The following is a 27,344-nucleotide window of genomic DNA, read 5'->3' on the forward strand; positions in this document are numbered from 1 at the left end:
AATTAAAGAATTTGAGTGTTATAACTCTTGTCGTGTTAATTAAGTCATTAAGGTAAGATGTAATAATAATTGTTTTAATTTTAGTATGACACATCTTAGTAATCACCGTGACTATGCTGCCTAGACAAACACAAAGATGATATGTTTGTTTTTGATCAACAAATTACAGATTTTAATATTCCCTAATTTATTTAGTTGCCGGGCAAACCATCAATTTATTTAGTCTTGTGTAGTAATAAAATAGATTCAATGATATTCATTACGATCAGTGTTTATTAAGTTTTAAAATATATTATATTATTTATTATATTATTATTTATGTTATTTATTAATTAACAAAACCCTTGAGATTGTATTTGTTGATTTATTTTACTTTTGTGTAACATGTACTAATTATAATTTAAAATAAAATATGCAGTATTGTTATTTAAACTCACTAAAGGGAAAATGTGTATTTTAAGCTATTTAAACTATGATACATTTATGGCCACATTCCTATGCAAGCTCAATATTCTTGTAAAAAAAAATAAATATAATTAAAATTAGTAACCATAATTTGGTTTTAAACCGCAATATCACTGTTCATACAAAGATATTTATCACTAATAATCAAGGAATGTTAAATACAGTATTTATTTATATTTTTTAAGGGGGTGGGTTATGGTGGGGGTATCTCAGGTGGGGTGGGGCATCTCAGGTGGGGTGGGGCAGGGCTGTAAGAAGGTTTAGAAATCCCTTCTATGAAAATATAAAAACTTTTTCATTGATAAAATTGTACTTTTTTGTCTGAAAAACTGAATAGTATACCCTAAATAATTGAAAGTTTAAGTAATTTTACAAGGTGTGTGTCGTTAAATGAATTAACATTAATTTGGAATGGACAATAAAAAATACATTAAATTTGATCACAAATAATCAAACATCTATAGGTTTAGATTACAACGTTAATGACTAATAAGTACAAATAGTGTCCCCACCTACTCAATAGTATACTCGCTCAAGCGTATAAAGACAAAGGTCATATGAGAAGTTTAGTTATCGCCATAACGACTAAAACGGCCTATCCAGATTTCAATAGGTTTGTAGTTTAGCATGTGAATGCATTGGCTTGCGGATCAATATGTATTACACAGTGAACTTCTATTATAACTCAATGTAAGTCTGTCTGTCACCAGTATCTACAATTTATGTATATTTTGATATGTAATTATTATGTATCTGAATTTCAAAACTGTATAACTATTAAAAGTAAGTACATATTGTTGATATTACTAATTATATTTATTGTAGACCGTTTAAATTGATTAGAATAATGCAAATGGTTACAAACACTTATTGTAAAGGGTTGTTGGGTTGTGAATCAATAACGTCTACTTAATGTTGCAGTCAGGCCTGCAAGACCAGCAGCCTCTAAAGCTCTGTCCACACCTTCAAACTTTATGTGAGGTGCCTATATATGGACATGATGATGTCATATCACTACCATATTTAAGCATATCACTACAATATTTGGGCACATCACACTTTTTTTGTCAAACTAGTTTGATAGTGTAGACAGAGCTTTAGACATTAGCAGCCTGTTTAATACTACCAGGAGCTTGTTTAATCTATATTTTACTGTATAAAATATCTAGATTCTATTTTGCTATTGTTTTTTTCAGTTCCAGGTATTGAAGTATGATCATCTTACAGGATGGTTGATTTTATTTTGGAAATCTTGAAAATTAAATGGCAATTCTATTACCCACCAACAAACTGATAATAATTAACATCACAGGTTGAAAAAGAAAAAGATGCAAAATAATAAAGATGAAATAATTGAGAATGATCGTGTAAATATGACTAGATTAGAATCAAATCCGCAGCCTTTAAATAATACTGAAGAGTCGACAGTTAATTCAAGTAAAACTGACAGTAGCTTTGCAGAGGCTGTTTCAAATAGCAAATCACATGACAATGTACAGAACTTAGAAACTAAAAAATCAGACAATGATATTAAAACTCGACAAGGACGAGGGCGACACAAACATCGAGCAGAGGACAAATCAAATGAAGTCGTCAATGTTGGGAACAATTATAAGGAACATGTAGATGGTGTTGGTCACACGGAAAATAATACAGAACATTCTGGAAGTGTGGGAAAATGGGAAAAGAAACTGGAGAAAAAAAAACTTGAATATAAAGAACAAAAACATGATTTAAAACAAAAGTTACAGGACACGAAAACAAAATTTCAAGAGGAAGTAAGTATATCCTACTGACTAATGTCTTTTATTATTATGTATATATTTTTTAATATATAAAGTATCAATGAATTGCAATCAGACTATAAGTGAGTTAAGGTCCTATGTAAAGCACCTAGAGGGGTCAGTGATCCATTAGGCGCTATATAAATACTGTTTATTATTATTATTATAAGGTCTTAATATTTCTTAAAATTCCAAAAAGAAAATTTAGTGAAAAAAAAACACATAAATAACAGTATAGTATTGATTTCTATAAAGTAAAACCATCATGAAGCCCCTACTGTACAATGGGTCTATGCTTAAGCCCTTACTGTACAATGGGTCTATGCTTAAGCCCCTACTGTACAATGGGTCTATGCTTAAGCCCCTACTGTACAATGGGTCTATGCTTAAGCCCCTACTGTACAATGGGTCTATGCTGAAGCCCCTACTGTACAATGGGTCTATGCTTAAGCTCTGTCTACACTATCAAAATGGTTTGACCAAAAAAAAGTGTGATGTGCCCAAATATGGTGGTGATATGCCCAAATATTATAGTAGCATCATCATGTTCATAATATATGGCCACATCACATTTTTTTTATCCCATAGTTTGATCAGAGATGTAAAATAATATCCCTGGTTTGATAGTGTAGACAAGGCTTTAAAGTATATAATTTACACCCCAGGGTTGTCTTGTACCATGGAACTACAGTATAATATAATATCTTATATCATAAGACACACCTGCCCTACAGTATAACACAATTAATTTCATTCACATTGTATCTATATTCTAGCCACCATCTAAGCAAGAGGTAGGCAGTTGAACTTGGCATGTGTATGTGTTTTATGTACAGTTGTATTGTAATACTATATAGTGTTTGTTGCATGTTTTTATATAAAATAATATATATAAAACCGGAAAAAAAATGAATTCAATGAAGATACAAACAGAATACTATAAGCAAAATCAAAATGATAAAGTAATTTAAATCAGGCAGAAAGAAGTATAGAGCTTTCGGTAAAAAAAAAACCTCCAGTCTTTCATATTCATACACACTGTATCCAAACTATACAACACAATAGAATGTATATTAAAAGATGAACAACAATATAGTACAGTATCAAAATCATCAATATCAGAAATACATGTACAGTATGATAAATTACATGTCATTTTTCGTTTGAATCTAATTAACTACAGAATGGTGCCATAAATTTGAAGTGTAATTATTGACACAGTAATCAAACTCTGTGTAATTAAAGTTCCTTCAATGCAAACACATTTTATTGAGTAGTTACGACCAAACGTTTAAAAAAAAAGAAAATTTAACGAGAATCTTTATTGATTAACCTGTTGCTTTTTACGCAATTAAGCAATCCGCGGTAGAATTGATTGAACGCATAATATAAAGCGCTTGATTGGCCCTTTATCGACCAATCATTTCTCCTACACCATGTAGAACAAGACAGGACTTAAAATTCTTGTATAAATTTCTTAATTCTATTTTAATTGTTTCGTTATTTTACTTTGACATCTCTGACATACTGTAATTTTCGCTTTGATCACCTTGTCAAATTTTCTTGCGTAAATGTCTGTAAAAATGGGTGTCTCTGTAGATTTTCGTTGTTCCTTAGATGTTTTGGTGTAACCTTTTCAATTTCAATGTATTATTGTATATGTTAATAATATTTTAATATTCAACTTGTTGGTGTTCACTGCTTGAAATAAAGAACGATCGGCAGGAACGTGATGTTTTTGTGATAAGCACTATTTACAATACCTTCTGCAATTATGATAAATGGTAGTTACTTGTTGGAGGTCACTTTATATTGTCTGAGATAACAGTAGTGTCATTAGAAAACAAACATTTACATGACAAATAACGCACAAGTTTATTGTAATCCAGTAGCTACTGTCTCTGTATTGCTAACAATACAAAGAGAAGATTAAGGTACTTTGGTAACCATGGTAACCATGTCGTTAAGTTCCCTCGCATATAATTTATATTACAATTATGATCAATAACAACATTTTACTGAAACTCAATTTATCCTGTGATCCATTTTATTATAATTTTAAACACAAATAGTTGGTTGTATAGTAACATCACTGTGTATAGACTTAAGCCTTGTCTATACTATCAAACTTTATGTGACAACAAAATGTGATGTACCCATATATGGACATGATGATGTCATATCACTACCATATTTGTGCATATCACTACCATATTTGTGCATATCACTACCATATTTGGGCACATCACACATTTTTTTTGGTCAAAGTACAGTAGTTTGGTAATGTAGACAATTGTTTTCATATACAGTGGTAAGATCAATAGTTGTTGGTGCAGTGCTATCTGGTATGGCAATTTAAATCCTTGTTTATACCATGTGTTTTTTACATACTATACTTTTAACATATTATTTTATGTTGTGATACAATTAAAACGGAGATATGGTTTTGTAAACAGATCAAGAAGTATGAAACGGATTTATCCGACAAACGACGAGAATATTTGACACAGCTAACGGAACTACAGATGGATGAAGAAATGCAAAGTATGGCAAAAAGAATGGAAGAACTGAAAGAACTCGAAGACGAATTGGATCGGCGGTTTAAACAGTGCATGGATTTCGAGACAGAGGTGAGAAAACCCATGGTCTGTATCGTAAGTCAGTTTGTGTGTTCTGTGGTGGAGAGTTTCTAACATGCTGTCACAATACTGTTACTGCTATTAATACCTGTCCATAAGTGACACCAATGGTAAGATGTTTTAATTTGGTGGACAGTGTCTAACTTGCTGTCACAATACTTTTTTAATGTATGAACCTACAGGGTAAGTTCAATTTGGTGGACAACTTAGTACTGTACTAATTTTCATTGTTTGGGATGGGGATTTCTTGCATTATTTTTGGTTGCGGTTTCTGAATTTTAAATCACAATTTATTTTTAGAACTAATCATTTTCAATGTTTTGAATGGTGGAATTCTTGCATTATTTTGTTGATTTCTGAATTTAATTTGTTACTTTAACAAAATTTGTAAAGACTGAAGTGGAAAAAATTTCATGCAGTGTGTGATCAGCTATTTCTGTCTAAATTAAGTATTTTAATATTGTATTTTGCAATTTTATTTTTAGATTGAGCAGGCAGAAAAATACCTTGACAGAAGAAGTGAAATATGTAAGAGTCGAGAAGAGCAGCTGAAAAATCTAGACGAGGTATTTTAACATATTCTTAACTTTCTCACGTTGATGTCCTAGCGTAAAAATCTTTAAAGAATGAGGTTGAAACTAAATTAAGATTCAGGACAAAATTTAAATTGTATACAACGTAAAAAATTGTAATTCAATGAAGCTTTTCTACAAATTGCTGAATTTGTCTTGAACATTTTAAATTTGTGTTTGATTGATAATTAAGTTACAATAATTATGTTAAATTCACAATTGTCGTTTTCAGGAATTGGATATACTACACAGCGAACTTGAGCTTGACAAAGAACGATTGCAGGGGTCAGGGGTCAACGTTAATTCAATACTGACAACTAAACGTGGTGAAAGGTATTAAAATAAATAAGAAGTGTGTCACAGAATCGAGCGAAGAATTCAATATCGACTAACAATAAATTGACATCACATTTTGAATGTTCGTCCTGAATTTTGGCAAATTTAAAGCTCCCTATTCTACTTCCACTAACTAAAAATAAAATTACTGTAGTGTAGATTTGTCATGGTATTATTGTAAAGATACAAAACATGACCTGTCATTAATATTCATATTCACAGGTTCAATGACCTTCAACACCTGAATGACGAAGATGATTACATTCTAAAAGCTAATTTACGTAAAACAGAAACGGAGTTAAAATCAACCAAATACAATTTACAAACAATGTCAGAACAGTTACATTCTGTACATGATGAGGTGAGTGGTTTAAAGGCGGAAAAGAAGAAAAACGAACAAAAAATTAAACATCTTGAAACGCAACTAGCAGTGGCGCTTGGACAATTAAGCCAAAGGAATTTGGCAAGTGGAAACAGTACACCAACAAACAAACCTAAAGATCAAGAGCGTTACAAATCTGTACACAAACATATCACGTTAAACAGATTAAATGAAGATGGACTATTGAGCATAAACCAACAGGCTCAGCTACGTAGGAAAAACAGCAGCGACAGGTCATCGTCTTCTGACGGGGGTCGCGCATCTCGGTATAGTATCAGGCGTAATGAGTCTAAATTGACAAGTGGACTGCAGCCAGGTACATCTGATGGTATGGGATCATCGGAAGGATCTGGTAGTATGATCGGTGACCATGTTGTTGATAGCACGGTCTGTGAGCCTGCGTCCAGTAAAAGCACAACATGTAATGTCATGTGACCTGTAGTCACTATATTGTGAATGGAGATCAAGTAATTCAATTAATTCGGTTGAAATATCATCCTTGTGTCCAGGATACAAAAACATCAAACAATTTCAAATAGCACAATAATATCGCACACAAATAGTATACAGTAACAGAAAACAAAATCTATTGTAATTGTACCACATTAGAAGAGAGCTCATCATTTTCCTACCTTAAGTGTCGAAATGTTATGGATTGCTGAGAATGTAGTATCTAGTAACAATTTGTTAAAATATATAATACAATTTTATAAAAAGTTTTAACAATGCAGATGTATGCATCATGTGCCTATGTTTTCAAATAATTTTTGTAACATTTCTGAACTCTCTCTACTGTATAATTTAATAAGTGGATGCAATTTTGTTTTAATTAAATGCATAAATATGTTATTATCCCTATTTAGGCAGGCAGACATTCAAGACTGATAAATTGTACAGTAATAAACTTGGTTACAACTGTATACAGCTTTTCTGTTACAATAAGGTGTAGAAAACTGGGAAAAACATGGCACAATCAGAAAATACAATTAAATAAATATTGCTATCAGAATTTATTACTACCCATGGGTAATTTTTTACGTTTTGCAATAATATACTATCTAGTTATTCATATACATTGATTGAGTAATAATTAGTTATATAATTTGATTGACATAAAAGTACAATCAATGCCATATCGTCTTTTTTCAAACCATTATAAGGATATATTGGTCTTTCACATCTTGAGTTTTTCATCAATTCTATCAGCATAACTTTCCAAGTTATGAAACGCCAGAAACACCTACAACAAATGTAAAACACCTTTTTCAATTATGAATTCATAATTCATCCATGGTGACAGAGCAATTCTACATTCATCATTTTTATAATAGCACTTAACCAAATTGTGTTACTATATCTCCTAAACCGCATGACCAAAACTCACAGGATTCTCCTTCAGCCATTTGGCCATGAATAAAAATTGTATGTTTAGACCAATTTCACAATCAGGTCACAGAGACATGATCATGAATTTTACTAATCAAATGGTGGACATTCATTTGACAGCAAACTGCTAATATTTCTAAATTTAAATAGCAAGTTGTACATAATATACAAACCTTTAGTTTTGTTAGGTGCGAGTCGTTGACAGTTTGTTTTGCGGCTTCTGTGTTTGGATGCAGTCGTAGGTAATTACTGACAAGCTGAGTAGCATCATTTATCCTATAAATTAAAAACAAAACTATCTATATAAACTTCATTGGAAGAGTGGATATAAGTTCCTCTGAATTCTTTACAATACACTAAAGCCTTGTCTAAACTATCAAACTTTATGTGACAAAAAATGTGATGTGCCCATATATGGACATGATGTCATATCACTACCATGTTTTGGCATATCACTACCGTATTTGGGCACATCACCCTTTTTTTTGTCAAACTAGTTTGATAGTGTAGACAAAGCTTAAAAAAGAATCTCTATACAAAACAAAAGCTTTTTTAATTGGAAGGGTAATTTGATGGAGAGCTAGTGTATATTAAAATATAATAATTTTCTATTCACAAACAAACTTATCCAGGGGCGGAGTAGGTTTTCATGTAGGCGTAGTGGCATAGTGTTTACCTGTCTTGCTGCAGTATGTACTTAATGACCTTTTCTATCCTCTGATGGCTTACAAGAAACAAAGCCAGTGGTTTGTAGTGACTGGTATTGGCTAAGTCATCATACATGCCTCTTTCATCTATATTTATGAAGACAGCCGATCGAATCTGAAAACACAATAGTAGATGGTGCACAGGCCAATGATGTATAGTTTTGTATGGTGTTATGAGAAAGGGATAAAGTATGATCATAGTTCATAGTAAAGTCCACTAACCTGTTGGGACTGTGGTAAAACCTTTTTTTTTCCTTGGTATTTTTTCACTTGGTCCAATATTTTCAAGTGACACTTACTGCTTAGCATAACCTTAGAAAAAACAAAATGGGTTTTTTCTGTTGAGTGGCGAGTTACTAATAATCACAAGTATGCCTCGTTAAATAGAGTGATTATTTCAACGAATTAGATATTCTCCCTTTTCAACCAATACATAATATCTACTGTGAATTATGTAGGCTAGACATTACTCTTTTACAAATAGTATATGAAGATTGTAACAACCCTGTTGGTTCAGTACCTGCTGCTTACTTGGGCTCGAATCTAACCACTAGTCATCACCACAAGCTCGGTGATCTAGAGGTATGAACGCCAGGCTAGTGATCTGGAGGTCATGGGTTCGAGTCCCACCAAAGAATTACTCAAATGTACTTAGTATAAAGTACAATTACATCAGAGTAAGGAAAAACATCTGAACAATTATATGAAAAATTGTGAGTAACTGATTTAATTCTGTTTTTCCCAACAATTCCATTTCTTAGTACCATATTAAATCTCCAAAAACGTTAGTATACTGTTTTGATATTTGGCTCTACACGGATGTATACCTGTAGCTGCTGTTTGCGCTTTTCAGTTTGCGGAATCAACAGTAAACATCCCAGGCTGTGGGCATGCATTTCAACTCCAAGAAACTGTCGTGAAAAATTTAAATGATCCATATCCAACAACATTGGACACCTGAAATTAAGAATTAAATAAGTAAATAAACAATACCGGATATAAAAGAACCCCTATTAAGGAGACACATTAAGGACTCAACAAATAATAGGTGTGTCCCAAAGAAGGCGGTTCTATTGCAGTTTGGGTAATACAGCATTTACAAATGTTTATCATTCCAAAATATCTGACCTTTGTAACAAAACGTATGCTTTATGACACGCTAACTCTTGGTCTTCTGTCAGAGGCAGTGATACTGAAATGTCAAAGTTCAAATTATGAATTAATACTTGTTGTTATCATACATGTCTTTATGTAGCTAGTCATACCAACATGTGCCTGGTTACCTGTTGAGAATGGTCTGTTGATAATAATCTTCCAGACATTGGGTAGACATCTGACTTGCCATAAGCAAGGAATTGCAGATAGTGTCACCAAAACATGTTGTAAGTAATCCATCTGTAAATGAATATGAACAGCAATCTTTATGATGATCAAAAAAATGTAAATTTATGAGTTCCTTTTAACATAAAGAATACTACTAGATAGACTTAGGAAAAACACAGTGGGGTTATAACTTAAGTATAATTAAAGACTTCAGTTCCATTATATTTACTTCAAAAGTTAGAGAAAATGTATTTACGCTCTTTAAAAGTTAAATTTGATTTTAAATTTTCACATAACTAACACTACAGCCAATAGAGATAATTTGTTTGGTCCTGAAGGCATCCTCTCAATAGGGGTGCTCTATTGTATTGTATATAAAATACCAACCATGCTGTATTTATACAACTGCTGCAAGATACTGTTCCAAAGATTAGGGTCGTAAATCTCGTAATCCAAGCAGAGGTCAGAGATCAAGCGCAACGCTTTTGGTTCGTGGGCGTGATTACGCCACAAACCACGGACTAAACCATCCTTGTTTGACGTAACAAACGTTGTCATCTTCATCCCTGCATTTATTGACTGTAAGTCGTTCAGATATAACAAGTTCTGCATGAAATCTCTAGTAAAATAAAATGATATATTAATACAAAAAAAAATAATAATAATAATTTTCAACCTGCCTTTCACATTAAAAAAAAATTATTATAGAATATATGAATATGGTATAAGAATCACCTGCCCCTAAAGCAGCTCTGTCTACACTATTGAACTTGATTTGACAAAATAATGTGATGTGCCCATATGGAAACGATGACATCATATCACTACCATAAAGCATATCATTACCATATTTGAGCACATCAAACTTTTTTAGATAGTGTAAACAGAGCTTAATGCTTACAGCACATGCCACTTTGCTAAACAAAGCAACTTGTTGAGTCCACATACCTGATATCATCCACAGGCCTTAAAGAAATTCTCTCGATCTCATCTTTGTTGATCAAGTTAAATAGACATCGAAGAGCGCGAATTTGACATGCAAAATCCGTGTGAGAGGATGATTCCTAGTACAGAAAAAATTGGAAATTATCATGTTAATAGGTCATAGTTCATATGCAGGAAAATTGAGACATGCTTCCTCATGCTATTCCTCAACTAAACAGTCATGGTTTCTAGGCCCAGACGGCAATCAACACATCAATGAGTTGGTTCCTGATCATTGGAAATCAAAAGCTCCCTAATGCATGTTGATAAAGAATATACAATTGAAGAAAATGTTTATAAATCCATATTTACCTTAAATGCGTGACCAAGCAGGAAGAGGGCGCTGTTCTCAATCTGGCTGTATTGTAATATATACATGACCCTAATTAAAAAAAAAGATAATTATTGTCATAAACATAGGTGAACATGTAATCCTACCAGGTACCCATTCACACCTGGGTGGAGAGAGACAAACGTAAGTGAGTATTAGCATCTATCATCATTGCAGGAAAATATCAGGCTTTACTACAAACTGAAAATCTATGTTCACCTTCTTAAACTCTTTTCTTCTTCACTAATTTGGACTTCTTTGATTAGGTTGAACGTATTGAATGAAAAGTTAATCTGCAGAAACAAACAATAAAAACATTTAATACTCAAAGTGTCCCTTTAATAGGGGTGTCTCCTGAATAGAGGTTGGATGTAGTGATACAAGATATATTTCCCTTGTTTGTTTCACAGGAAAGTGTTCCCTTAATAGGGGTGTTCAATGAATAGGGGTTGGGGACACCTGCAGTGATGCCTTAGGGACCCAACAATGTGTCCCTTAATAATAGAGGTGTCCCTAAATAGGTCTGTACTATGAATAGGGGTTGGGGACACCTGCAGTGATGCCTTAGGGACCCAACAATGTGTCCCTTAATAATAGAGGTGTTCCTAAATAGGTCTGTCCTCTGAATAGGGGTTGGGGACACCTGCAGTGACGCCTTAGGGACCCAACAATGTGTCCCTTAATAATAGGTGTCCCTAAATAGGTCTGTCCTATGAATAGGGGTTGGGGACACCTGCAGTGACGCCTTAGGGACCCAACAATGTGTCCCTTAATAATAGGTGTCCCTAAATAGGTCTGTCCTATGAATAGGGGTTGACTATAGTGTTAAAACATATTGCACTTTGTTCGGAGAAGATATACTGTATATATTATTGATACATTAAAATTTATGAATATGCTTATTATTATTACATTAAATGTTACACTTACAGTTTCATCCTCCAGTTGTTTAGTCGGCGTGTACAGCAGCCATTTCTCAGTCAACGTCCGTCGTATCTTATTAATGTTACTGTTATTAACCTTTGCAATCTCATCAACAGCTTTGTGAATGTCTGAAAACATTTAGTACATACTAAGTTTCAAAATGATATACTGCTTTATATTATTAATATTCATAAATAATGGTTAATTATCGGTGATATGTTTTAATGATGTTTTCTTCATACTGTTTTCGGAGTTGGAAGTGCAGAGTGCATTAAGGTCTTCAACCATGCTGTGTTCGAACTATGGAGTTTCATTTTTTAGTTCACACCAAACCAAACTGTTGACTGACCCCGTGTGTGCAAATTCCAATGTTTTGCTAGGTAACTGGGCAAAGGGGTATTGGATATTTAATCTACTGTGTTGTTACCTGGTACACCATCTAACTCTCCTGCCATTTTTTTCTCAATTGATGGATGTTCATACAACTTGAAGATGAGTCTCGCTGGAGTGTGAACAATTGAGAGGTATTCTTTGTCTGCAAGTCCATACTTGTATAGTACCTGTTCAGTTGCTAGGCAGCTATGCACCTCTACCAGCTTCTTATGCATCATGCTTGACTTCTCTAACTCTTTTGGCTGATGAGCAAAAGAAGACATTTAGATTTCACCGGATACATGAGCAGTATCAAGTCTAGCAACAATGAACATAATGCAGTATCTTTTAGCCCATATTTAATACTGTATCGTGTCTTCTAACACTATACAGTAGCATATTCTTCAAAAGCGTTACGTCACGAAATTTCTGCAAAGTAGCTTTTTGGTAGATTGGTTAGTGTTTATTTAGACGTTAGGTGCTATGGTATAGGCCTGTTCCTGTCAGCAGACACGATACAGCTAAGTGAAATAAAACAAAAAATCGTACCTTTTCTTTGCATGTCACCTTCCACCTTGAAGCCAGTAACACACAGAAATGAAGAGCTACAACTTTTTCTGGACCTAGAGAGATTGAAATAAACAATGCTATATACAGTTTAATCACTACTATGAGGACGCCTTCAAGGGGACACAACAAAGTGTCGGCTTAATAGAGGTGTTCCTTACTAAGATAAGATAAATCTTTATTGTCATGAACACAAGGCGAACATGAAATTTGTTAACAATTTCTATAGAATATCATAACGGTTAGTTGACATCAATAAATACTAAAAAAACTTCACTTCTGCTAGATAAACAGTAAAAATTACAAAACATCAACAAGAGAAGCATCAAGGTGGTCGCTTGCAGTGCAGCGCCCTCAATCTTGTGTTTCCTTCTTCGTTTTATTGCAAAGCGTCCCCTTAATAGGTGTCACAGACAGGCCCTACTATACTGTAAATGATTTAGTCCCCTTAATAGGGGTGTCACGGACAGGCCCTACTATACTGTAAATGATTTAGTATGTATGATCAGTATACTTGGGCTCGAATCTAACCCCTAGCCATCAGCGCAACCTCAGTGGTTGGTGATGGCTAGTGATCTTGAGGTCATGGGTTCGAGACTGAGAATTGAGAATTACTATTCTCAATGTACTTTAATAGTATAAAGTACAAATTACATACGAGTAGGGAAAAACATCTGACCAATGATATTATTTATGGATTACTTTATTGTTGCTTACCAGTTGGTAATTCCTGAGCTACTAGCCTAGCTGATGCTACAGATACAGCAGGATCAGCTATGCTCATCAACATGTTCTTGATGCCTTGCAGTGTCCTCATGTCCAGCTTCCTTGTCTTACTGCTGGATGCATTCTCTTTGTGTTTCTTCAAAACGTTGTGTATTGCGTTTACGTACAGCACATCCCTGTTAAGCTAGAATCATTTAACATGTTTCTATTAAATTGTTCTTAAAACCAAACCAAGTTAGAAAACTATTTATTTACTTGACTACTATATTACTTAAGCGTGGTTCCCACTAGTGATGAAACGCAGCGACGTATTGCATGATCACAAGTTGGACGCAGACGGGGGCAAACAAAATTATTGGAAGGGCACTTTCTTAGGTTGCGTTACGTTGCATCGCTAGTGGGAACCATGCTTTATTAGGATTATTGTGGACCAAAGCCTGAAATAGGTAATCCTAGAAAACCAAAGGTTTGTAACAGTATCTTGTTGGGTACCATATCAAAAAGTTAGCGTGCTCAATACTTAAGTAGTACTTACATTTAACAGTTCAGAAATTGGTATAAGGTTATCAACTGATTCCTCATTTAATTCAGGAGCTAAAAAGAGAAATTATAGTAGATTCAAGATTCAAGACATTTTATTGGTCCACTTAAAAATGGAAATTTGTTTCTAAGGTACTAAAGTTTAGGAATAATGTCAGTCAAGTTTGAAGAATCTATGATCGAACCCAGTCTCTGTGGATTACAAGCATAGCATTCTAACCCACCATAGTACCACTACTTACATAATATTTTCCACTGACCACCGCAGACGAGTGGATGATATGGCAGACGCTCCGATGACAGTGGTGATAAACTCTCAGCAGTTACAACCAACTGGAGAGATAAACATAAAATCACTGGCTTTACAAAGGGGGAAAAACTAAAAGAATGGAAAAACCAAAAGGGTGGAAAAACCAAAAGGATGTTTTAAAGCATTTCTGCTTTTGGGAAAATTAACTTTATAAAGTAATGGACGCACACAATGTGTAAAATTATTGTTCATTTTAAACCATTTTATGATTTAATTGTACTTAAGTTATTAATGAGAAATTACAAAGTAATTAAAAAGTATAGTAAACAATTTTGCTAATGTATAAATATTACGATGTATATGAATTCACCTTATCTTCTTCCGTTCTACACTGAAATTGAACTTCAAATGGACCAGGCGGCTCACATCTGGTATACATCACAAGGTAGTTAAGTAGGTCTAGACCCTAAACATGAAGAAGTGAATTATAAATGACATTTATAATAGTATGGTCCAGAGTCACATGTTGCCTGGGTTAAGTGTTGCCTGGATTAAGTGTTGCCTGGATTAAGTGTTGCCTGGGTGACGTGTTGCCTGGGTGACGTTTTGTCTTTGATGATTTTGAGTGAAATAGTTTTAAAATGCAAAATATAACTTTTTAGTATTTTTAAATATCTAATGAATGAGTATAATATTTTCCCTACCAGCTGTGCTTTTGCCATTTTGGAGGAATCCTCTACGCTGAAAATAAGGATAATACGCAACACAAACGTCAAGCGAGTGTAATCGTAAGAATTAACCTATGAAAAGATAAAGATAGTAAATATGAGTAACGTGGCTTAGCAGGAAACATAAACTTACGCTCTGTCTACACTATCAAACTTTATGTGAAAAAAATGTTATGTGCCCATATATGGACATGATGATGTCATATCACTACCATATTTGGGTTTGATAAGCAAGAATGAGAAAACCCAACTTTTCAAATAGAGTAGAATCTCACTTTCCGGACACCTCTAATTAAGGAGAACTTTCCTGTTAAACAAACAAGGGGTATTATTTTCTGAGGGGGTCCCTTTAGTAGAGGTTCTACTGTGTAAGTAGCAATTACAAGTAATACTGACATTATCATACAAACCTTATCTAGAATTTTAAAGAGTTTAGTGGCAAGCAGACTATGATTGCCGATCTCCATAGTGAGGTTAGCCACGAGAACATTATCAAATGGTTTGGATGACGAGGAGGAGGACGGTGCCAACAAAACTGCCTCAAGATACATTAACAACGCATCGTCTTTGTCTAAATTAAAGTCACTACAAAAAAATAAAATGTTCTTATTGTTTGAAGGTTTGCATGGTGAAATCGAATGTTGATTAAAGTTTGCAGTACACCACATGTATACATAGTTCTATAATAATAATATAATATTAACATCTTTATTTGAAAAGAACTGTTGAGTTTCTCAACTTTACGATAATATACTTTGAATGCAGAAAGTCAAGGAAACTGGGAATATAAGTAAAATTGGGTGGGACTGTGAAAGCTAAAACAATAGCAAGGTTCACAGTGGGAGGGATTGAAATGTTTATCAAATAAATAAAATCTCGCCATAAACCTTACCTACAGAACTCTTTAATCATATCGATACCAACAGCAGGATTATCAATAAGCAGTGGTAGCACCTGTAGTTTGTCCGATATCTCCTTGCTCATAAAAGCCTCTTTAAACGGGATCTGGGAAATTGTAAAAGACCCAGTGATCATTAAATCAGTACACAAACTTGACTGTCTTGAATATTAATGAGTACATATAAATACCAAATATTTTGAAAATAATTATGTGTACCATTTTAAGTACATTTATACATTACATAACAGTTGTAAAAATGAAAGCTGTCAATACCATACCTTAAATTTGCCTAGTCTGTATCCCCAGGAGGCGTTCACCTCAAGTTCTTGACAAAGTGCTAACACTTTGGTCTCGTCACAGTACCTTGCATACTCGCACCCAACAGATGCAATACGCTGAAATAAAACATTTTAATAAATACTTCAATTCTGTATGCAATTAAAACATTTTTAATTGCAGTATTGAATGATAAGAGACTTAGCTGAAATGAAGTATATTTGGACATTTTATACTTTTTCTCACTAAATTAATATTTACTTTTACATACCATAACTTTCTTGTAGCTATGTCCAGCATTGGTCGTCAAAGACTTCAACTTTGTAAGAGCAATCTGCTTTGTAAGAACCGTTAGACAACCAAGTGCTAAATGTACATCAACATAGCGACAACCAAACATCTGAAATTAATACAAAATACTATTTATCATTTATCCAATCTAACCATTTAGTGCCCAAATAAGGTAGTGGTAAGCCCAAACATGGTAGTGATATGACATCATTATGTCCATATATGTGCACATCACATTCTTGTTGTCACATAAAGTTTGCAAGTTGGATGTAGATAAGCTTTCTGTAAACCTGCATTTCTTCTACACTGCTTCATGTGTTCAAGATCTACCTTACCTTTTCCAGAAGTGTGGACACAACACTAGATACCATTTGCAGGCCTGTAGCTGCCACCTGCATCACAGTCTTCTTCTCACTGTCAATACATGCCAACAAAGCCTATATGAAAGAAATAGTAATTCAGTATTAATTCAGGCTAAACATGGGCCAGAATATGTTCACAGCCACACACATATATGCATGCATCATAACTAATTAATGATTGAAGTGTCGTTGGCTAAAACAACTTAAAGCTATATGTACTACTTCTTTTTACATAATTTGTCCTCAATTGAGGATTTGGCCCTCTACGGCACCCCTGCCCCTGACTACTTAACTAGACTAAACTTTCTTAAAATGGTCACAGTACTGGATGGTCACAGGTTGTAATATTGAATACCTGATCGGTGGTTTGGTAGCCACTTGTATTGACAGCTATGTGCATAACAGCAGACATGAGTAACTCATTAAGAACATGGAACGCCATTTCAAACATGTTGTTCTCCATTAAATGATCCACAAGATTCATAGAAGCACTGTTTAGTTTGACCATTCCTTGTTCGTCATCACATTCTTCAAATTTAATTTAATATAATATTTTTTATTTTCTTTCGCTGTGAAGTATTATACATTTTACTTTACTATGTACAGTGCAGTTACTCACAAATTATTACTACAGTCAACTCACCCAATACCAGACACTTTTAGGCCGACTAAATATGCCTGGATTTCCAAAAAGTCTGGTATTCGAAATGTGCTTTTAATGGTAAATAGGAATTTGGGACCTTTTGGATTTCGAGAAAAGTCTGGTTTTGGGGGAGTTTTTCCGGTTTTCAGAGAGTCTAGTATTGAGAGAGTTAACTGTACTAAATTCATCACTAAACTTTTTAATACCACACTATTCTTGCAGTTGGATTTATTACTACAGGTATAATCACTGACAACAAATACATGACAAACTCCTTGACTATTTTTCTATTTAAAATTTTGTAAAGAATAAAAAAAATATTTTTTAAAAAAGTAATAAATTTACCCTGGATTGCAGAATATACAAAAGAAGACTGTTGGTAAGTGTGTAAATTATGGAGGATTCTGGGAAGGGACGACATCGTGAGTTGGTTTGTAAGCGGTACAGCGACAACAGCATCAAGAACAAGCCTATCTTCTTTGAAATGTGTACTGTAGGACCAATGTGAGTAAGGGTCTGTCTTCATTGAGCCAGACAATTCCTACATAAAAAATGTAAACCATACATTACTATGATGTCTGAGTGCATGTACAGCTCTGTCTACAGTATCAAACTTTATGTGACAAAAAATGTGATGTGCCTACAGTATATATGGATATGATAATGTCATATCACTACCATATTTGGGCACATCAAAGTTTTTTTGTCAAAGTAGTTTGATAGTGTAGACAGAGCTTTACTGTGAGACAGTGGCATTGATCTACTGAGATTCATAGATTTGAACCACAAACCAGTTTGAAGTGTGGACAGAGCTTAATAACCGTTTTCATGTGTAAAACAACTGTATAGGGATTATATCTATCAAAATAAATGTGTTGTAAAGCTCTGTCTACAATATCAAACATGTTTTAGAAAAAAAAGTGTGATGTGCTCAAATATGGTAGTGACATTCCTAAATATTAATATGGTAGTGATATTCCCAAATATGGTAGTGATATGACATCAGACTTTAGAATAAATTTATATTTTTCAAACCTGCATAGATACTCCATACTGTCCATGTTCACATTGCTCATAAACCTCCTTAGCCAGAGACGTGTGTTTGCAAAGGATCAGACAATCTTGCAAAATATCTGAAATGATTTAAAACTATGGTTACTGCAGAAATAGACACACACGTGATCACATCACATGATACAGCGCATTGAGAGCTTGCTTATAAAATGCACTATATAAGAACGAACTATTATTATAATGATGTTATACGATAAATCTTTGGCTTACCATCTTCGCAGAACGTGAGGGCGATACTTGCGAGTTTATTGATATCTACTGGCAAGTTTTTTGGAATTCCATTTTTTCCCGGACCAAATATAGCTTTGTGTTTGGTTGCTAACAGGTTGCAGAGGATGTGACATATAGTAAACAAGGATTTCGCTACTTTAGCATCACAACAATATTCAGATATTTCACTGTTGGGAAAAAATGTAGACTAATAATACAAACCAAATGGAAAAATATAGTATTTTAAATAATTTAACAAATAAGTAGTCTATAAAGCTCTGTCTACACTATCAGTGTAACTAGTTTGACAAAGTGTGATGTAGACAAATATGGTAGTGATATGCTTAAATATGGTAGTGATATGACATCATCATATCCATACAGTATATGGACACATCACATAAAGTTTGAAAGTTCTGGTTTGAAAGTTCTGAAAAAATTGCCTACTGTACCTTGCAATGCGAATAGCAGACTCAATCTCACCACTTTCAGAAGCTTTGATTGCCATTTGACCTTTCAACTCCGACCTTGGGACTTGTACAAGATCACTCAACCTGTCATAACATATGTGGTTCAAAAAAATAAATTCAACATAGTTATTGTTAAAATATTAATATTCATACAGACAAGGTAGGATTGAAATGCATCGGGTTCATTCTGGCTTAGTTATTAACCCTCTAAGTTGGCGACATGGGCCCAATTAGTGCTAACTTTGGTGGAATTTAAACGCATCGGGTGCCCTCTAAGTTGGCGACATGGGCCCAATTAGTGCTAACTTTGGTGGAATTTAAACGCATCGGGGGCCCTCTAAGTTGGCGACATGGGCCCAATTAGTGCTAACTTTGATAGAATTTAAACGCATCGGGGGCCCTCTAAGTTGGCGACATGGGCCCAATTAGTGCTAACTTTGGTGGAATTTAAACGCATCGGGGGCCCTCTAAGTTGGCGACATGGGCCCAATTAGTGCTAACTTTGGTGGAATTTAAACACATCGGGGGCCCTCTAAGTTGGCGACATGGGCCCAATTAGTGGTGGGTAGGTACAGTAACTAAGTTTGTACAAGGCATATGCAATATCTACAAAATGTTTTATTACCGTAGAATCTTATTAAAGTTCAGCTCATCTCCACTCGGTTCTTTCTCGCCTGCAAATTGACTCTAGCAAAAATAAAAATATTTGGAAATATAAATTAACCAAAAAAAATTATACCACACACACAAACTTTGAAGTCATAATGGTTTTTAATTTCTGTACTAAGTTGCAATATTAAGGCTAGAATTGTCATAAACATAGTATATATTATCAACAGTAATACTACTACACACTCACCATTCTGAGTCCATTTACCGTTCTGTTTCCCGTGTAAAACTTGACCACATACTTGGTCAGAATACTGCTTCTCTTCTCTTTATTTTTATAGTTTTCCATCGAAATAAACTCTTGATATTCAACCTAATTGAAAACAATAAGCAGGTATAAATAATGAAACAGGTAGTAATAAAAAAAAATATTTGATTACTAATTAGTAATAATTACAATAATACACCAGAACCTCTATTAAGGGGACACCTTCAGGACCCAACAAGTTCTTTAACGGGTATAGTACTAATCTATTATATTAATAGTCTGTCAGAAATAATATAACTAAATATCCAAAAGTAGGGCATAATTCTATTTTAGCTGTCAAAATGTAGATCATACGCCCCTAGTTCTACCCCTATTACTACACCTGAATCTGCCCCTATCGCTACCAGGTGGACCGTCCCCTAGTGCTACATCTGGAGCTATCTCCTGAACCTGTAATTTGACATGTATTACCTGTAAAGCCAACATCTTAACAAGATTCTTCACAACCTCTTTCAGATTCTCACGTTCCATAGGCTCAAGGTCAAAGGTCAAGGTATACTTGACAATTTCTATACAAGCCTCAGTCACAAGAACTTGTTCTCTTTTATCCTTAAAAAAAAACATTTATAAACTATAATGCAAAAGAAGTAACTAATCAAACGGAATCTAATAATACATACGGCAAGCCGCAAGAATGCCGATACAATTTTGACAAACCTCCTCAACTAGCAAACACTCGTGCGGCCAGTCAAGACGTATCAACGTCCATGTTAACATTTTACAACAACAATGATACGCCATTTCTGAATCTAGACTCTTCAGCAGTGGAACCACTTCTTCAATCTAAAAAAAATTAATTATATATATAAAAAAGGCTAGTAAGAGATATCAAGATTGTCTTGTTACAGTGCTCGTGCCATTAAACACTATCGTAGATCAATGGTTAGACGCAAACTTACCCGATCATTTGTTACCAAGAAACGAAGTCGGAACATATACACAAAATCTTCTTTAATGTCATAGTAAGCTTTGACAACTTGAAGAGCGTCCTCTATGGATGATTCGGTGTCTTTCGACAAAATATATTTAATGGCATCCTAAATATTAAAAAATTAATAAATCTTTGTAATAGTACAATAATTGAAATTATAATTGTCTGCTGGTGTTTAGTTTGAGAAGCAAGGATTCTTAAATACTGAATTGCTTTAAAAATTAATGTTCACCTCAGCATGTACGCATTTGTTAACATCAAACTTATTCAAACCATACTTGATCAACATTCCCTTAAGTTCCATTAAACGGTATTTCTCCTTTAATTGATTCACTCTAAAAGAAAAAAAAGTAACACCAATTAACTTGGTTAACGCCAATTAACTTGGTTAACACCAATTAACCTAAATTAACACCAAATAACTTAAATTAACAACACTAGCAGTAAAGCGTGGTTCCCACTAGCGACGCAAAACAAGGACGTAACACAACGCAACTGAATTGACCAATCACAAGCGATGGCTTATTCGCTTGTGATTGCTAACTGTCTATAACTTCGCTTGTCATTGGTTAAAACGCTTGCGTTGCGTTTACGTTCTTGCGTTACGTTCTAGTGGGAACCAAGCTTAACCCGTGCTCCGCACGGTCTTTTTCTGCCTTAGCATGGCCAAGTATAACAGTACACTCTGATAAAAGTACTTTGACAAATTATTAAAATAAAAACAAATTGTATCACGAATAACATTCGGAACTACTGTATTACGGCTATTGGTTTGTTACACACTATTCCTTCACTTCAATATATGTAGGCTAAAAAATTAAAGCAATAGTACAGTGGATATGGAACTTTGACTTTTGACTGGAAAATAAAAGACGCTAAAGAAAAATTGTTCTGTGTAAACTAGATGATGCGCGCAAACACATAGCGAAAGTATAAAAATGCCAAACTATATTATTTTGGGTGTTTTTCGTGGTGTATTAATTATTTGATACATAGAGATAAAAAAAAGTGGACAAAAATCGAATGAAAAATACATTGCCACGGAAATACGAATTAAGTTTATTCATTTACATTTTATATTATTCATGTCCATAAGCTATGTTAGAAATGAGCTAACAATTCACTACGTTTTCTGTCGAGCCGTCTGTGTAGTCGAGTGGATTAGGCTTTGGACTTTACATGTCGATGTATGGGGTTCGAATCGATGAGCAAGTTCTTTTTACTTAGTGAGAGAGAGATTATTTAGAGGGTTATATTTAGGAACTTAACTATCTTTCACATAACTTCTCTGTACGAAATAAAAAATCACTTCCCGGCCCCTGAAAAATTGTTTTTTTAAACAAACAAACTGTCAACAATACAATTCGGAACAACTTACGGCCATTGATTTTGTTATACACGGAGTATTCCTTTATTTTGAAATATCTGTAAGCTACAAAATGAAAACAATACTGGATTTGGGGTGCGCCTCATAAAGTGACAACGTGCATGAGTGGGACAGACTTCGGCAGAGATTAAAACATTTTAAAAATATGAATTGGTAAGTTTATCGAATTAAGATGATAAATATTGGAATAATAACAATGATTCGCGGAAACACGACACTCATTTGGATTTGTTTTATTTGTGTGTTTTTTTTTTGTTCATTTACATTTTTTTTATGTGTATTTTTTTTTCTATTTTTTTTTGTGTATTTTTTCGTATCTTTTTTGCTAGTTTTGTAATTACATTACATTGTGGTTTAGTTTTGATTTTTACCTTTAACGGTGATATTTAATTATTACACATGTCGCGGAATGAACTCGAACCTACTAAGAATTGATATCAATGGTCACGGCGATTTGCTCACTGAGCCAAACCGTGATTTACAAAATACATTCTGTTCCAAGGATAGGTGTAATTAATTAAAACTTCAACGGCGCGATCATTTTATGCGGTTGACTAAAGACTGTTTATTTAGCGGCCCTGCATGGTATTTGTAGATCCGGCCATGGCAGTACACAACAGAGGAGGTTGGGTAGTTTATACAGTGACATAACATGGTCGTTGAGACATCAAATTACTGCTATTTTTTGCCTTTTTTTAGTGTTTATTCTTAAAATTCAGGAAAGCAACATAGCCTATCGTGTGCGGCCCCTCAATAAACATCAGTGTGCCAAATGTGAGCACGTAATTTTAAGTGGTTTTGGAGGAGATACGTAAAATTACGCGAAAAATTTAGTAGCATTAATATATAGATGTTAACACCAATGACATGTTAACACAAATAACAACATGTTAACACAAATAACAACATGTTAACACAAATAACATGTTGTTATCGCAAACCAATATACAATTTTATCAATATACAACTGCATTGTACTTACTTGGGATGTTGTAAAGTAAGGCCCACTTGAACCAGGTTGGTCATGGCATCATTCCATGGAAATGGTACGTTATTCATTAAAAGGAATATGGCAGTGCATTTACGCTAGTTTAAAAAAACAGCAATAAAACATTGTTTAAAGGTAATCTGTTATTTTCAAGAAAACTTGGTGCGTTGACCCGTAGCTTGAAGGTAAAGCATCAGAGCCAAAATGTGAAAAAACATGTACAAGTTAAAACCAAAAAGAGTGCATTATTAATATATGAATGGTTCAGAATTTATTTGTATTGCAAATTTTCCATTTACATTTGCACATGGCTCTGGGAAAAGTGCTTCTTAAATCGTAACAAGAAATGTACCATTTTGACGTTAATATGCCATAATACAGATGTATGGATTGCAAAATGCAAGTTTATCTAATACCTCAACATCGTTGATGCATTCAATGACAGCAATAGCCTTCTCAAGCCAAAGTGCTTCATATGAGTATGTAAACTGCATACCATATCGCTCAATCAGATCCTAACAAAGAAGAAAAACAGTGTTATAGTTTTTATGCATTTTACACCCAATCAATCTTATTGGAGGGATAATCGTTTTCAGTACCTCAAGATATTACAATCAAATACTAATGAAAAACATGGTTATATTTCATTTTAGATGAATTGGACGAACCCTATTGGACGGACAGTAGCTGTTTTTCTTACCTCAATGTACTGCAACAGTATCTCATCTTCACACAGGTTGTTTTCTGTCATATACTGACGTACGACAGTATCAAGTACATGTTGTACAAGGTTGGCAGCCTTCACACGATCTAACATCCGATAGGTTAGGCTGCTTGTGGTCTCCTAAAAAAACATAATAAAATGATATAAAGATAATTAAATCATAATTTTATGAACGTCATATCACTGACAGCGTTGGTGGGTGATGCAAATCTGTTTCAACTGTATACAGCTTGGTTGACACAATTGCCGTAACGCAATCATCGCGTCAAGTCTAAGCTTAATGATTAATTACACTTTGATGATTTGTTATACAAAATACAACTGCAGTCAGGAGAAAAATCGAAAAATACTTCCTTCTTTCTAGGAGTTTTATGTGGTTAAGTTAACAGTCTATATTGACAACTCTGTGACCACAGTTCTGATTTAGCAATTTTTACCCCTAACTGACTGGCTTTCCTAAACACAACAATTCATTTTCACCAGTACTGAATACACAAACCTTAACATAATCATGCAGTGTCAATTTACATCGGTACTTTGTGTGGAGTCGACACAAATCTCGCAGATTCTTAGCGAGTTCCTTCAAACGAGACAACGCTTCAACCGATACATTTTCACCCTAAAATTAAAAATAATAGCATTAATGTATTCTAAAACAAAATAAACATTTAGTTATAAACAACACATTATCATTAAATGACCCTTACCTCCTTTTCTTTTAATGTTTTGGAAAATCCACCCAAAGATAAATTGCAGATCTAAACGAGAGAACAAAATTTAGTCAAGTCAAAACGCAAATTACTGAAAATAATACTGTGGCTATCAAATATCTGGATCTCAATTGAAAAAAATATAATGAGTAAAAAAGTCAAAACAGTACAGTAAAACAGCCAGAAATAATTTGCAGACCTTTCAGGTAGCACATGTTTTGGTTTAATTTTTACTTTGTTTTCAATTCATGTTCGATAACTTTAGATTTAAAGAAATATCGTTTGATCAATTTTTTTTAATGAAAATGTCCCCTAATTAAAAAGATATTTTTGTGTTAAAACTACCTGTGTTGAAAACTGTGTAGCAGTGTATAAACCTCTTCCATCATCTATAAAACACCCATTCTGATTGGCTGAGAAAAACAGCTCTGCTACCTCCAATGCATTTGCTGGCCAACCAGCCTATCATAAAACAAAACTAATTTTAGTTGAAGACTAGTAGGCTAAACTACAGTAAGTAGTTATATGAAAAAATAATCATGACAAGGATGTTAATATGTTCTCTATTATATGCCTATTTGATATACTGTAAATAAAACCTACTTTCTCAGAAATTTCCATATTAATAGCTTTTTCTTCAAGCCAATTTGCTATACATTTCTGAAAATAAGAAAAACATATAAACACTTCAAAAACAGAATTAGGCAAACTAATTGTTAAGTACATTTTTATTCAAAACCTTTTCTCTTCTCTTTTCAAATTTGGAATTTGTTGCAGAATCTATCATAAATCTTCATCTATCACAAATCTTTCCTATAACCATTACCGCTACACTTATACTCGCGACAACACTACTCGTACTCACAACAATACTACACTTATACCTACAAGACTACACTCGTACTCACAACAAGACTACACTTATACTCACAAGACTACACTCGTACTTACAACAAGACTACACTCGTACTTACAACAAGACTACACTTACACTCACAAGACTATCTCATACTTACCTGGCCTTGTGGAAACTTGTAGAGAACAAAGGGAACTAGGTCCTGGCGTAACCATGGTATGACTTCCGTTGAGGGCGTGTTCTCAGGAATTGAGAGCATCATGACGTTCAGCTGATCTTCATCTATTGTGTTTTCAAAATCAGACTAAAATGCAAATAGGTTAAATTATGATCATATTGTTATTGTGAACATAGCAAAACACAGTATACTTATTCTAATATATAATTTTTCCTAAATTTTCTTTATAATAAAAATATATAAATGATTGTACCTGGTGTCTAGCCCAAAGCTTAGCAGCAGATGAGATCTCAGCTTTACTTAGGTTTCTAATAATAAGTTCAAAGATGTCTGCTTTTCTGAATCTGTCCCAGCTTACAGCACTGAATTAAAGAATAAAGAGCATTATGAGTAGTATACGGACGAGGTAATGTATTTCAAAATCAACTAACCGTATGAACAGTATTCTTTACTTTATAATAATTCAAAAAAGTACAACTTAAGCTCTGTCCACACTATAAAACTAGTGATATGCCATCATCATGTCCATATATGAGCACATCACATTTTTTTGTCACATAAAGTTTGATAGACAAGGCTTTAGATTATTTGAAACTTTTTTTACCTGAAAGACTCACTGCCATAAGCTATCTTGAATGTACAAAGACGATGCAATGCTTCTGTTAGCTGGTGGGAAAACACAATAAACTTACAGTTTGAATACAGTAAACTCAAAATGTAAAAAGACAATACAACTCAGGTACTGTAATACTAGAGGGACAACTTACTTTTGTCATCAGCATTGGTTTTGAGGCATTTGTATCCTCTGAAGTTATGATAGCTCCCTCTATTTTGTTAAGCTGTAAAGAGAGTCAATCTAACTTGTTATATTTATTATGAATTAGGTCTTGGAACAAACTGGTTTTTATTTGTGGAAAAAAAGAGAAATTTAACATGAGATTAAAATTTAATAACTGATTTACCCTGCATCTCGCACAATCCAAGAGATTATAGGTGGCGTCAAATGTTGGAAATGTTGCTTCTATGCATTGGCGTACAACAAAGGCCTCGTCTGGAATCTCAGCAAGGCAAGCTAAAAAGTCATTGTAAATATGCTGAGCCTCATCTTCATCAGGTGTCCCATTCCATGGTGCTACTTTATCAAGTAAACTGGTTGCTTTCACTTTCATAACAAGCTGTTTTTATAAAAATAAATATTTTATTCAAATGTTTATGTATAATACAATACAAATTATGTTTAGGGGTGGAATGGGGAACATTTCTTGAGCTAAATATGTATGTTTAGTGAAAACGAAAAATCGCAAATGATTTACGCATATCCGACGCGAACCTGTACTGGAGCTGGACCATAGCAGGTGTGAAATACCCTTTAGAATCAAATGGCAAAAAA

General features: G+C 33.9%; 2 protein-coding genes across 4 annotated transcripts in view; one reads left to right on the plus strand and one right to left on the minus strand.

The window, feature by feature from the left end:
* On the plus strand, window positions 1–7,167 carry LOC140060187 (uncharacterized). Of its 3 annotated transcripts, XM_072106286.1 has the most exons (7): window positions 1–52; window positions 1,662–2,243; window positions 3,026–3,043; window positions 4,706–4,879; window positions 5,374–5,454; window positions 5,693–5,793; window positions 6,019–7,167. In XM_072106286.1, exons 2-7 carry the CDS (start codon window positions 1,794–1,796, stop codon window positions 6,611–6,613), a joined length of 1,419 nt encoding a protein of 472 aa, XP_071962387.1. In that variant the 5' UTR covers window positions 1–52; window positions 1,662–1,793; the 3' UTR covers window positions 6,614–7,167. The 3 variants fall into 3 exon arrangements, with proteins under 3 accessions (XP_071962387.1, XP_071962386.1, XP_071962388.1); XM_072106285.1 differs by lacking the exon at window positions 1–52 and having other exon boundaries at window positions 1,266–2,243; XM_072106287.1 differs by lacking the exons at window positions 1–52; window positions 3,026–3,043 and having other exon boundaries at window positions 1,591–2,243; window positions 6,019–7,166.
* Window positions 7,156–27,344, minus strand: part of LOC140060186 (kinetochore-associated protein 1-like) — a 27,215-nt gene continuing 7,026 nt past the window's right edge. The window contains exons 13-59 of the mRNA XM_072106283.1: window positions 26,917–27,129; window positions 26,722–26,793; window positions 26,559–26,620; window positions 26,208–26,316; window positions 25,937–26,080; window positions 25,524–25,580; window positions 25,266–25,382; window positions 24,918–24,968; window positions 24,710–24,829; window positions 24,187–24,330; window positions 23,903–24,001; window positions 23,481–23,584; window positions 21,344–21,446; window positions 21,080–21,217; window positions 20,838–20,963; window positions 20,592–20,729; window positions 20,103–20,225; window positions 19,869–19,930; window positions 19,226–19,327; window positions 18,774–18,961; window positions 18,525–18,622; window positions 17,835–18,030; window positions 17,202–17,374; window positions 16,820–16,921; window positions 16,465–16,593; window positions 16,196–16,312; window positions 15,909–16,021; window positions 15,427–15,601; window positions 14,993–15,088; window positions 14,659–14,754; window positions 14,281–14,371; window positions 14,034–14,092; window positions 13,490–13,682; window positions 12,755–12,828; window positions 12,261–12,468; window positions 11,840–11,961; window positions 11,129–11,202; window positions 10,891–10,960; window positions 10,543–10,658; window positions 9,982–10,213; window positions 9,555–9,666; window positions 9,400–9,463; window positions 9,099–9,228; window positions 8,494–8,583; window positions 8,241–8,386; window positions 7,738–7,840; window positions 7,156–7,418 (exon numbers count right to left, since the gene is read on the minus strand). Coding sequence (XP_071962384.1) covers window positions 7,353–7,418; window positions 7,738–7,840; window positions 8,241–8,386; window positions 8,494–8,583; window positions 9,099–9,228; window positions 9,400–9,463; window positions 9,555–9,666; window positions 9,982–10,213; window positions 10,543–10,658; window positions 10,891–10,960; window positions 11,129–11,202; window positions 11,840–11,961; window positions 12,261–12,468; window positions 12,755–12,828; window positions 13,490–13,682; window positions 14,034–14,092; window positions 14,281–14,371; window positions 14,659–14,754; window positions 14,993–15,088; window positions 15,427–15,601; window positions 15,909–16,021; window positions 16,196–16,312; window positions 16,465–16,593; window positions 16,820–16,921; window positions 17,202–17,374; window positions 17,835–18,030; window positions 18,525–18,622; window positions 18,774–18,961; window positions 19,226–19,327; window positions 19,869–19,930; window positions 20,103–20,225; window positions 20,592–20,729; window positions 20,838–20,963; window positions 21,080–21,217; window positions 21,344–21,446; window positions 23,481–23,584; window positions 23,903–24,001; window positions 24,187–24,330; window positions 24,710–24,829; window positions 24,918–24,968; window positions 25,266–25,382; window positions 25,524–25,580; window positions 25,937–26,080; window positions 26,208–26,316; window positions 26,559–26,620; window positions 26,722–26,793; window positions 26,917–27,129 — 5,517 coding nt within the window. The 3' untranslated portion in view covers window positions 7,156–7,352. The remainder of the gene's footprint in view (window positions 7,419–7,737; window positions 7,841–8,240; window positions 8,387–8,493; window positions 8,584–9,098; window positions 9,229–9,399; window positions 9,464–9,554; window positions 9,667–9,981; window positions 10,214–10,542; window positions 10,659–10,890; window positions 10,961–11,128; window positions 11,203–11,839; window positions 11,962–12,260; window positions 12,469–12,754; window positions 12,829–13,489; window positions 13,683–14,033; window positions 14,093–14,280; window positions 14,372–14,658; window positions 14,755–14,992; window positions 15,089–15,426; window positions 15,602–15,908; window positions 16,022–16,195; window positions 16,313–16,464; window positions 16,594–16,819; window positions 16,922–17,201; window positions 17,375–17,834; window positions 18,031–18,524; window positions 18,623–18,773; window positions 18,962–19,225; window positions 19,328–19,868; window positions 19,931–20,102; window positions 20,226–20,591; window positions 20,730–20,837; window positions 20,964–21,079; window positions 21,218–21,343; window positions 21,447–23,480; window positions 23,585–23,902; window positions 24,002–24,186; window positions 24,331–24,709; window positions 24,830–24,917; window positions 24,969–25,265; window positions 25,383–25,523; window positions 25,581–25,936; window positions 26,081–26,207; window positions 26,317–26,558; window positions 26,621–26,721; window positions 26,794–26,916; window positions 27,130–27,344) is intronic.

The sequence above is a fragment of the Antedon mediterranea genome, chromosome 10 (genome assembly GCF_964355755.1).
Source record: "Antedon mediterranea chromosome 10, ecAntMedi1.1, whole genome shotgun sequence".
Taxonomy (NCBI): Eukaryota; Metazoa; Echinodermata; class Crinoidea; order Comatulida; family Antedonidae; genus Antedon; species Antedon mediterranea.

Coding starts and splice junctions, on each gene's coding strand:
- LOC140060187 (XM_072106286.1), top strand. CDS start 1,794: ATGCAAAATAATAAAGATGAAATAATTGAGAATGATCGTGTAAATATG. Junction 5,455..5,692: donor AGCTGAAAAATCTAGACGAG/GTATTTTAACAT, acceptor TGTCGTTTTCAG/GAATTGGATATACTACACAG. Junction 5,794..6,018: donor ACAACTAAACGTGGTGAAAG/GTATTAAAATAA, acceptor TCATATTCACAG/GTTCAATGACCTTCAACACC.